Here is a 12,739-nt window from a genome sequence, read left to right as displayed (position 1 = left end):
TTCCATGTCTGACAACTACCTGGAAGCCAATATCCATTTCAAGCCTACCGCCTGCTGTGTTCATCCAGCCCTGCACCTTGTTGTCTCTATTATTCCTCATGTTTATTTTTACATATTTCATTATCATTTGAATTAAAGTGAAATTGAAGGGAGCCAGGTTTTTAAAACAGAGAGACTTATATAACTAGTTCAAAAATAACCACCCCATATCCTTTTTTTTAAGCCCCTTTATCATTCTTTAACAACAATATTATCCAGCTGTTTCCTGAACTTCCGTTCACAATCACTGTGCACTCTTCACATTCCACACAGCGAACTTTAAACCTCTAGTCAACTTTCCCTTTCTTGGCTTTGAGATTGTGCTCCTGACTGTAAACTTTGCATCACAATCTTGCATTTAATAAAAATCGAAGTGGTTATTTGAAGCTGAACGTCAGGATCTCCCATAACATCACAGTTTTGTTAGGCAATGGGCAGGCAGGATTTCAGTCAATGTGAAGGATGAGAGTTTGATTTCAGTCAGTTTTCTAGCAGCTTTCTGCTTTGCATAATTTCAGCGTGCAATGTCATAATCTCTATCACACTATGTCTGAGGAAGGGGCTGAGCTCTGAAAGCTTGCGTTTTCAAATAAACCTGTTGTACTATACCCTGGTATCATGTGGTTTTTGACCTTGTCCAAACCAGTCCAACACTGGCATCTCTACAACATGTCATATGAGACATGAAAGTCAACCAATGCTAACATTTGGTTGCATAGCTGCCACCTTCTTCATTTTCTGACTGGATTTGAAGGGACTACTTTGCTAGAGAAAGACTATAGGGTAAAAATGAGGTGTTGTCTTAAACAAGATGTAGTTTATTGAATGATATCAATCAAACACAAGTTACATTAGTCAGATACACATTGGTTGAGAATTTCCCATGCATTTTTCTAAGGGTGGGTGTGAGTGGGTTAGGTGTGATTAATGTCTCATTACCACCAGTGAGATAATGTGCCAAATTTCCCACCTCTCAACACAAATGTAAGTATTTTGCCCTATCAGAAGTCTCAACAGCAGTGTGTTCGGTCTTCAGAAACTGTCGGCCTCTGGTCCTGAGGCAAAGTAGGCCCAGTCCTATTTTGGAGAGGACCTAGAGGCGAAAAGATAAAATTTATTTTTATTCCCCTCTCAGGATGGATATCCTGGGAGTGGGGGAAGAGAGTTGGGGGGGCGGTGTCTGAGGCAAGGGCACGGGTTGACTGTCCATAACCTATGCCTCCACCTGGGCCACAGATCAGGGCCCTTATCACTGGAAAGTCGAGACCTTCTTATTTAATTGCAGAGGTGACGAGAAAGGTATGAGTTTCTCTTCAGTGCAAACTCATCCAATTACTTTCCCTTTTCTCACCTCTCCCTCACCAGCTCCAGGAATGGCAAAAATCCACCCATTGTCACTAAAACTATCGGGAGGCCTACAATAACAGGTCTGTCCCTTCCAGAGCCGAGGATGCTCTGCTTTTCTCTACCTAAGTTTTTAAGGCATCATCAAATTACATGAAGCTTAATACAGTCTTCAGCATTAACCCTTTCAGAATTATTGTCTAATACAACACTCACCAAATCTGCAGTGAAATTACACCTGGCAGAGTAAGCCACGGGTAGGGAATGCCTGGAGCAGCAGTCAGAGATGTAGAGTAATGGGAGCATAATCAGAAACATACATGATGATCATATAATGATGTTAAAATCACATGACTGTGTAGAGAGAGGTGGAAGTGAGTTGAAGCTTTAACCTAGTGCTGAGAAACTGTATAGACTAAACTATAAATGCAGGGTCCTTGTAGAATGTTCCATAAAATCTCGTAGCATTACTTTAGGAGACTAGTGAGTTAGACACCAAACATAGAAGAATACTAGAGATAGCTTTGATGGACAGTCGGGAGTAGAGGGCTCACTAGTAATGATGACATTGAACATTGAATGGATAGGAGGCTTTGTGTGGAGAATTGTTAATTTAGACACATGAGTGTTTGATTTCAGTGGAAGAAAATAATAGCAAGAGCAAGAGAAGTGACATGGGCCTGAATCTGTGACACTAATACTTCCCAGCAATAATCAAGTGCTCATTATAGATGTTCATGGGAGTTCCAAAGATTCAACATTTCATCCCTGCTTCCTGGTCAGCTGCCACTTCCTGCCAGCATTGGACCAGAGCTCATACAATAAAACAAAGAACTGGGGTTGCTGAAGATCTGAAACAAAAACAGAAATTGCTGGAGAAACTCAGCAGGTCTGGCAGTGTCTGTGAGAAGAAAGCAAAGTTAACATTTTGAGGCTGGCGTTTCTTTATCAGAACAGGACTGGAGCTTGATGAAGCCAAAAATGCCTACACACTCCTCCAAAACAGTTGCAATGACTTTGACCTTGCTCAGGTGACTCCTGCCTCAAATTCAAGACAGTGATTAAGTGACTGATGTCTCCTTGCTATATTTGAGAGTAATGCATTATGCTAATGGAGAACTGTAGCGTTATAAATGAGTGTAGAATTTTCCTCATGATATATTAGCGTGCCCTATCTACAACATTGATAATCTTCCCCACAAAGAACTTCCTTCCACAGTTTTGATAAACTCAATTTTCCTATCATGTAGTATACCAAGGTCAAGACCGTTTTCCTTTCATTTCAGCTTTGTGAAAACCATCAGCTCCATATGCAACAGAAAAAACTTGAATTCCTTTGCTCCTAATCCTTTCGTTCTGGATTCCAGTCCCAACTAAGTTCATTACATTACTTCTACTTCTATTGCATAACCTTGCTCAAGCATGTCTATGTTCTCTACTCTCTCAGCTTTTTGCAACTTTTTGTTTCTTCCCTCTCAAGTATTTACCTCTCTTGTCATCTAGCCTATCACTGCTCTTCATCCTGGATATTCTAAATGCTTCAACCTAGGCTTGAATTTCCTTGAACAAGCTGTTGACTATATTTGAGGTTCTTTCTGCATTCTACAAAGTTGCCATTGTGAAACTTAGTGGTTAATTCTCCATCTTAGCTGACTGTATCCATAGGGGAATTTCCAATGATATTTGCCCAATTCTCGACGCTCAATTAAGTGGAACAGCTGCAAAAACCTAGGGAAAATGATGTGAATTTATTTCTATGGAACTTTGTTGCTCATTTTCTGAGGTTACACTTACAAAGTGAGCCTTCAGTGAGAGCCAGCTAATGTCAAACACCAAATCCTGAGAGGCTGTCAGCAATTGCAACTAAGTAAAAGGACAATTACTCACTGTTGTTCTTTCCATTGTTTTGTTCAGTACCACCAGTGGCGATTCTTCAATTGTGAGTGTAGCAGTTATATTTAGGCCTATTGAATTAAATTTTGCCTGCAATGACAAAAATAAATTAAGTCTCTGGACCCTTTAAAAACTAGTCCATTTACAGCTTGACTTTGTTTTGTTGCCGCGGTGTTGCTGAAGCTTGCAGAAAGGCCATACCTCTGATTTATCCGACAATATGGAGAACCTGTTTACTATCATTCTCAGACCAATGCTCACTTTGTTGACTCTTTGTTTTTAAAAAAATTCTATAGAATCTCTTACTATCTATTTTTATGTAAGTTATGTTCTGAATGCTTGGTAAGATGAAGCAACATGAAGCTGTGGAGCCAACGATAATGGAAGTACTACAGCGAAAAAGACAAAATGTTGACAGAAAGCAATAATGCAAGAAGATCCAAAATTTCAATTGAGATATCAAACTCTAAGGAAGCTTTCATCCATGATTTTCATAATTATGACTCAGTACCAGGACATGATATGGTATACAGGTATATGAATATTGTCATGCAAAAAGTCATCTTTGGTATGTTGTGCAAACGTTAATGTATGATTGCCATGTTTAGTCGATCCAGTGCTTGTTCTTCTTATGGAAAAAAACCCAGCAAACTCAAACATTCTTGGAAAACATCAGAAAATAGAACAGCTGATTAGCATTGCCAAAAAAACCTCTTTATTGCCAATGACAAAATATTCAGAGTATTAACAAATATTTAGGAAGTAAATGTAGATGTTGATTTTGTTCCAATGTTTTGTGAGTAACACTGATGATGTAAAAAATGATTAGGAGAAATCAGAGTAAAAATGGTAAATCTAATTAAACTGCAGTCATGCCAAGTAAAGAACATGAAAAGTAATTGTGTGGAAATGATATAAAATACACACAATTAATCTATAAATTCTTTTGAATCACAGGATTGTTATGGTGTAGAAGGAGGCCATTTGGCCCACCATGTCTGCCCCATTTCTATGACCCAGTGCCAACTGCCTGCTTTTTCTCCATTTCCCTGTACACCATGTCTCTCCAGAATACAAAGTTTTGATTCCTTTTGGTTGTGATTGGGATGTAAAGTTTCAACTTGAGACAACGATTGACTTTTTGATTCCTTGGACCACCAGAACTAGCAAATGTTGGAGTTAACTAATTATTGGTCAAATTAATATCTGAGACATTTGCGGACTGAAATTGTTTTTAAAAAAGACCAAAAACACTGTCTTAAAACAGCCACAGGCATCATCTGACCACACAAGTGGACTAATTTTCACGAAACCAATACGGATTAAACAAAGGACAGTATGAGTTTAAATTAACACTTTACCCTTTACTTAGCAATGAAACCAATCAGGACCTCACTAGAGGCATGAAAAGCTTCCTTATCCGTTATATGATTGCAACAATTTTGAGAATCTTCAAAGGTTGGGAATGAAACATTACTAATAATTAACAAGCCTGGACACAATTAAGTTCACAATTGGAATAAACAATCAGCCTGTAGTTAGGAACAGGAGTAGGCCAGTCAGCTCCTTGCACCTACTCTCCCATTCAATAAGATTATGGCTGCTCTATGGCCTAACTTCATATGCCTGTCTTGGGCCCATATCCCTTGAGACTCTTGCTGAATAAAAAACTGTCTATCTCAGATTTAAATTTTACTGAATTAACATCAATCGCCATTTGAGGAAGGGAGCTCCAAACCTCCACTACTCTTTGCGTGTGGTAGTACTTTCTGAATGGCTTCACCCTAATTCTTCAACTCTGCCCCTTGTTCTAGAATCTTCAATCAATGGGAATAGTTTGCCTTTTACCAATTATCAATATCCTGAAGATCGTGATTAGATCACCCCTTAACCTTGTACATTCTAGACAATAAAGGTCTAATTTGTCTAATCTCTCCTCATAACTTAACCCCTGAAGACCAGGTATCATACTTGTAAACCTGTGTTGAATTCCCTTCAGGGCCAAAACATCCTTCCTACGGTGTGGTGCTCAGATCAGCTCACAGTGCTCCAAGTGGGATCAAACTAGAGTTTTGTGTAACTGCAGCATAATGTCTACATCCCTATACTCTTTAGACATAGAGACCTGGATTCCATCAGCCTTCTTGACTATTTTCTGCACCTGTTTGAGGCATTTCAAAGAACTTGAACCCTGAAATACCATTGGCCATCCACAGTATTTAATTTTGTGTCTTCTGAGAGATTTCCTGATCTGTCCTTTATCAGTCCAAAATGGAAAATCTCACACTTGCTTATACTAAAATCCATCTGCCAAAGCTTTGTCCATTCACCTAATCTATCAACATCCTGTTGTAATTTTATGCTGTTCTCAACACTGTCTACAATGCTGTCCAATTGTGTGTCATCAACAAATTTGAATATTTGATTTTTTGTGCCATTATCCAAGTTGCTAACAAATGTTATGAATAATTGAGGCTCCAACACAGATCCCTGCTTGACATTAGTTACATCCTGCCAATCTGAGTATTCATCCATGATTCCAACTGTCTGTTTCTTGCCACATAATTAATTTCCTATCCATGTCAGTAATTTTCCCTCAATTCCATGGGCTCCCAGTTTAGTTAATAGTCTCTTTTGTGAGACTTTATCAAAAGCCTTCTGGAAGTCTCTATGAACAACATCTATTAATTTACCTGTGTCCACCACCCTCGTCAACTCCTCAGGTTTGTCAGGCACGACCTACCCTTCATGAATCCATGTTGACTCTCCCAGATCAACTGAAATTTTTTGAGGTGATCAGTTACCCTATCCTTGATTATAGGCTCCAATTTCCCCACCACAGATATCAGGCTAACTACTCTGTAATTCCCTGGTTTCCTTCTGTCTCTCTTCTTGAACAGCTGTGTGATGTGAGGAAATTTCCACTCCAGAGTTCAACTCTTAAGTCCTGGAGACTCTGAAAGGTTATGGTTGGGGCATCAGCATTGTGCTCTCCTGCCTCCTTTAATATCCATGGATGGAAACCACCAGGTACTGGGGATTTGTCACTCTTCAATTCCATTCATTTCCCCATAACAGGCTCTGTCCCTGATCCTCAGTTAATTTCTTTTAGCAAGATTTCTAGCAAGCTATCCTCCTATTCTGCTGTCAATACTGAAGCAAAATAATTATTCAGCATGTCTGCCATTCTGTCATGGTCATTGGCAACATTCCCACTCTCATCCTTTGATTAGCCAATACTCCTAAACTAACACTTTCCCTTTATATAACTATAAAATTTCTTCTTATTGTCTTTTCTGTGCCTTGCAACTTTCCTTTCATGATCTTTTTTAGCCACTGTTATAAGTTGCTTTGTGGCCCTTTGTTGGTGTTCATTTTTGTCCCATTCTGTGGGATCTGTACTGTTCTTTGTGTTTTTGTAAGCCCTTTCTTTTAATTTTATGCCATCCCTTACCTCTTTAGATATTCATGGCTGTCTTTTTTGTACAAGTTTTCTTTCTCATGGGTACAAACTGCTTCTGAATAGCACTGAATGTTTCTTTGAACATCCTCCACTATTCATCATTGTTTTACCTTTTCACAGAGCTTCCCAGATTACTATGGACAGTCTTTACCTCATCCTATTAATGTTTGCTTTACTTAAATCAAAAATTCCAGTATCTGATCTTTGCTTATCTCTTACAAATGCTACGTAAAACTCACAAATGTTAGGGTTACTATTTGACCTCACTTTGATTATATTTATTTGATTAGGGCATCTTGGAAGGTTGAATAGAGAGGACCTGATTTACGTCTTCTTACCAGATTGTAACAATTAAGAAAACATTTTTTTTTGAAATAATGTTTTTTGAGAATGGTAGCTTTGTGTGAATTTATGTGTTTGTGTTTCATATTTGTGGAATTAAAACTGCTAATTAAAGTAATTGTGTGAAAGAAACAAATTAATTGAACTGATTAAGGAAATTTGTTGGATTACGAAATGCTTTGGATGAATAACATCAAAATATTTTCAAGATCTGATTTTCCACTTTAATATTTATATTATTTAGTCTTTATGATTGTAGTGGAAATATCTCAGATTGTCACTTCATTGAGGCATTTTCTTTACCTTATCATTTTGAAGAAAATGTACTTTCATCCCTTTATTTCCCATATACATGATGGGTTGCCCAAATTATATAAAGACCACAATGGCAATATTAGCAGAAATATGAATTATATTTTTGTTTGTGCAAGCTTTGTGATCAGTAAATCCACTTCACTTACTTTAATAAAAGAAGGCTTCCATATTCTTAATAACATATTAAATTCGACTAGACTTGATGGATATATAGCACAGGAGAAATCAGCACATCCTGCATTATTTTCACATATCTGTTAGGAAATGTTGAAAAGACAACTTCAATGAAATCATAAATGCTTGTCAGAGAGTATCACTTTCAGTTTAGTTACCTTTAGGAAACAGAAACATAAAATTGGGATTTTCTGTTCTGTGTACCATAATGTTACTTTGAGTTAAAATAATGTCAATGTTCCAATTTTGCATTTTTAATGTATTCTTAAGATGCGGACAAGGTCAGAAATCACATGACACCAGGTTACAGTCCAACAGGCTTATTTGAAAACACAAGCTTTCGGAGCCTCGCTCCTTCTTCAGGTGTTAGTGACTAACATGAGGTGGTGGTTTTGCAAACCACTATCCATGTTGAAGTTCACACTGTGTGTGATTGATACGGCCCTGGGCTGAGGGTGTGGGTAGTGACCCCACGTCCAGCATTTCTACCTTGCTTACATTAGGCACTTTAAACCCCTGCTATTTCTACACAGTCAGGACGATGATGTTGGGAGGTATGATTTATAGCACCCCATTGTAGTTCAGATCCATGGGATTCCCAGTTTGGAGTTGGGAACATTTGATGGATAAGTTCAATATGCGTCGACATCTTCACAATTCATACTGTAATAGTGTAGGAGAATACATCTGTATTCAATACACTGATTAATAATAGGGCTTTGATTTTTAAAACACAAGTAATCATTAGTAAATTAACTAGCATTATCAAAGTGCTCAGATGCATTGAATCACTTTGTCCAGTATTGAATTAAAATTTAGATGAGTCATCAGGACCATATGCTTCGATTCTTGTATTTTCAATCATTAAACAGCTGTTCAGCTGTTTCAAAGCTTCAACTTATAAATGGGCTTTAAATAAATGCAGAGATAACAAGGTGTAGAGCTGGATGAACACAGCAGGCCAAGCAGCATCAGAGGAGCAGGAAAGCTGACGTTTCACGCCTAGACCCTTTAATAAATGCATCTGCTGAGTCTTTATAAAAATGGGAAGATGCTCATCTGTTCAGACAGCTTTAAAGTTTCTAATGCTTTGAGTAATGGAGGGTTTGTGAAATGGGATATCATTATGAATGCTTGTCTGACCTGTCCAAGATTCATAAGTAAATTTTGGTCAGTCAGACTTGCTGACACAGCTGTGAGGAGTACTGTGAGATTGTCAGATTGATAATTCTATGAATGGTTAATGTGATCAAAGTTTTTTTTAAATATGGTTTTGAATAGTCATTTGTTTATTTTGAAGCAAAAACAGAAATTGCTGGAGAAACCTAGCAGGTCGAGCAGCATTTATGGAGACAAAGGCCCAGTGATACTTCTTCAGAAGAGAGCTAGGGTGCCTAACACACAGTTGTGGAACTGCACTGATGTCTCATTGAAAGAAAGCAGGCCTTCAAAGCTGCCAGCCATGGCATCTGCCTGCATCGGTTTCAGTTTCAGCCTGTTTCCAGACCTGGTGACTCTGATACTAGCCCACCTCCTTTCCACCATTCTGCTGTGAAAATGGTATCAGCAGGTACTGCAGGGAAGATGAGTTTACAACATTGGGTTATAGCCCAATAAGTGATTCTGCTTCCAGGATAAAACCCAGGGCTGAAGTGCCAATCCTGGCATTCTGCACCTATTGGCATTGTCTGGTCACATTCACTATGTGCACTGCAGCAGTTCAGGTAGAAGGTTTACTGTCACAACCTTGGGGGGAGCGAGGGACAGAGATTAAACAAAAACCTCTAATTCTGGCTTCACCAACAATGCAGGCCAACATAGCATCAGAAAGGTTATAAACAGGTTCTTATCCCAAAATATATTCATAAACCTATTTCTTAAAATTTAGTCGCACAGTCATTTATTCCTAGTTAACAAAAAATTAAATTTATGAGTTAAATTTTACAGTTTGCAGAATTGCACAACAGTATTTGAACTCTCAACTTTTAAGTTGTTAATCCAGTACTATATGCATTCCTGTACCGTGTTCTATTTTCTTGGATTGCACAAAATCTGACAAGACTGTAATTACCCCGATTGAGTTGATGAGATTTTCTTCTACTGGAGATGGCTCGTGAGGGTTTTTATCAAGTATCTTCAGGGGATCCATGAATTGAGAGTCATGGCAACTGACTGTATTGTTCTGCCAGGTGAAAAGGAAATAAATTGAAATACATTTTGAAAAAAGCAAAGGTCATAGACATCTATGACGACAACTTAATGGAGATACTGTTGGAAATGACAAAAAAAATTCCCATGGGAAGCAACAATGAAGCAAATTTGATGAAGATGCATAAAACTATAATTATGTGGCTAAAAATCAGGTTGCGAAATGTTGTGAAACCTCAATTATTGTATTAAGGTATAAAGTTGATGGGTAGTTTTCTACTGTATCAGCCTGTAATTTTACTCTGTATTAAAATAAATACATAAATTTAACTTAACTACCCACTTAAATACTGCAGCTTTAAGAATGGTAGGACATTTTAACTTTCCAAGTTTTTTTGAAGAAGTGATAGAGGACTGATCAATTCTGAGCAGTGGACATAATCTATATGGACATTTGACAAGGTTCTGCATGGTAGGCTGTTTAACAAGATTAGATCATGTGGAATGCAGGGAGAACTAGCCATTTAGATAGAGAACGGGCTCGAAGGTAGGAGACAGAGGGTGGTGGTGGAAGGTTGCCTTTCAGACTGGAGGCCTGTGACCAGCTGTGTACCACAAGGATTGGTGTTGGGTCCACAGCTTTTTGTCATTTATACAAATGATTTGGATGTGAAAAATGGAGGAATAGTTAGTAGGTTTGCAGATGACACCAAAATTGGTGTTTAGAGGTCAAAAAGGTTACCTCAGAGTACAACAGTACACATGGGCCGGGGAGTGGCAGATAGAGTTTATTTAGATAAATGTGAGGTGCTGCAAATGTGAGGTGTGGAAATACCCAGCAAGATCATCCCCTTTTCAAAACATTTTGGGATACCAGCTGTCTCAAAGGAACATTATGGGACATTGTGTTGAGTTGCTGAGGCATGAGAATTTAAGGTCCAGTTTCTTTCAATGACATTGTTGAAATTCATTTCTCTTTATTGTATCGAGGATGGAATTATTTGTTTGCAATGACTTTCACAGACTGATTTTTTCCTTTGTCATTTTTGGGTTTTATAGACAGCAACTTTTTTTTTAAATTCACGGGATGTGGGCATCACTAGCTGGACCAGCATTTATTACCCATCCCTAACTGCCCCAAGGACAGTTAAGGGTTAGCCTCTGGAGTCACAAGCAGGCCAGACAAGGTAAGGATGGCAGTTTCTTTCCCCCACCAACAATCAGCAATGTATGCATGGTCACCATTAAACTCTTATTTCTAGAATTTTATTGAATGCAAATTCCACCATTTACTATGATGGGATTGTGAACCCAGGTCCCAGAACATTGCCTGGGTGTCTGGATTAACAGTCTAGGGATAATACCACTAGGCCATCACCTATGTGTTAATACACAGATAGGTGATGGCCTAGTGTTATTATCCCTAGACTGTTAATATCTGCGTATTAACACTTATGGCAGTTTTTAAATGATGACAAAAATCAAGTGTCAAACATAGGAAAGTCAGAAAATAGAATCCAATATAAGAATCTGCAGAGATACACCATAACACTAATATAGATCAGAGATAAGCTACAGGATTTCAGTGTAGATCTCTGATATATGCTTCTATCTAGCAAGGCTGCATACTAGGAAAACAGATATCTGAAAAAATCCTCATGTTTATTAATAACTGTCTGATCAAATACATTTTTACATTCTAGAGTGAAAATTAAGCATTCAGGCCCCTTATTCACCATATTCATTGTGCTGACTGAAAAACAAATCAAACATCAAAGTATAAAATGGTAACTTACAGAAGAAAATGTAATTCCTGTCAAATATAGAAGGGTATTGTTCTCAGGAGAGATGTATGGGAACATTATAGTCATCCTAAGGAGCGCAATTGGAAAGACCCCGTCATTGTGGATCTGTGAGCAAAATAAAAGGGTTCATTTAAGGACCATTTGATCTTACAGAATTGTTTTAATTAGTGGTGGCAACATATCACATTGCTTTCAGGCAGAAATTATTGGTGCTTCAGGATCAGTTTTTGAACGTTGAATTTCATCTCTACAACTATATTGTACATGTTGCTTGTTTTAGTGAAAAGCAAGCATTGGTGCAAAAATATTTCAGTATGTACACATTCAATTCTCACCAATGGCAACATTTTCATGCCTAGATGACAAAATCCATTCCTTATTTCCAAATTTCAGTTTTGTGCTGCAGTCAGGTTAAAATTCTGTCCTCAATTTCCGTCAGTGATGTAGCTTTAGTGAGCAGGTCAGGAATGGAACTTCTGGCCAATACGTGGCACAATTCTAACCTCATTCATTTTGCTTGGGCTCACAACACACTTTGCACCTTCCACTGAGAGTTTGCCATTCTGTCTCTGCAGTGTTTCATTGGGAAAATAGATTAAAAAGAGGTTGAAAACTTTGATAGCCTTTGAATGCGCGCTGGGAACATAATATGTTATCCATCGTTTTTGGTGGCTTCCACATAAATTCTGTATTGCATGATAATTTAAATGATTGTGGCAAGTTGTCATTGCTAAGTGCATCAGTTAAACCCAGCCTGCACTTCTTAAAGGGGAGGTGTATTTTGGCTGATCACCATTTGGATGTCATTCTATTCGTTATTGCAATATGAAAGTTTTGTGAGGAGTTGAATTTTGCCTGTGAAGGCTGGAGATAGGAGCTGGCACTGCTTTGCAGTTCCAAACCTAGTTCTGATGTGAATATTATTAAATCTAGGATTTTCATCTGGCTAAAAGCTTGGAATAGAAATGGGGGATGGTGGTGAATGTAATCCAAGTGAGAAGTGGTTGGAGAACCAGCTTTGACTCCTTTGGGGAACACCTGCTGGAGTTAAATACCAACCAGACACTTAATTGGTCAGTAAAAACTGAAAGAACTGCGGATGCTGTAAATTAGGAACAAAAACAAAGTTGCTGGAAAAGCCCAGCAGGTCTGGCAGCATCTGTGAAGGAAAAAACAGAGTTAATGTTTCAGGTCCGGTGATCCTTCCTCAGAACTG

The 12,739-nt window shown here is 38.2% G+C and overlaps 1 protein-coding gene across 1 annotated transcript in view; it reads right to left on the bottom strand.

Annotated features, from left to right (window-relative positions):
- LOC125481734 (integrin alpha-1-like) overlaps positions 1-11,623 on the bottom strand; it is a 14,909-nt gene extending 3,286 nt beyond the window's left edge. Inside the window, exons 1-4 of the mRNA XM_048593632.1 lie at positions 11,515-11,623; positions 9,642-9,752; positions 7,543-7,650; positions 3,271-3,366 (exon numbers count right to left, since the gene is read on the bottom strand). Coding sequence (XP_048449589.1) covers positions 3,271-3,366; positions 7,543-7,650; positions 9,642-9,752; positions 11,515-11,589 — 390 coding nt within the window. The 5' untranslated portion in view covers positions 11,590-11,623. The remainder of the gene's footprint in view (positions 1-3,270; positions 3,367-7,542; positions 7,651-9,641; positions 9,753-11,514) is intronic.
- Between the last annotated feature and the right edge of the window lie 1,116 nt (positions 11,624-12,739).

The sequence above is a fragment of the Rhincodon typus genome, unplaced genomic scaffold (genome assembly GCF_021869965.1).
Source record: "Rhincodon typus isolate 14 unplaced genomic scaffold, sRhiTyp1.1 hic_rhity00003354, whole genome shotgun sequence".
NCBI classification, from domain to species: domain Eukaryota; kingdom Metazoa; phylum Chordata; class Chondrichthyes; order Orectolobiformes; family Rhincodontidae; genus Rhincodon; species Rhincodon typus.
This window is presented reverse-complemented; position numbering and strand designations above follow the sequence as displayed.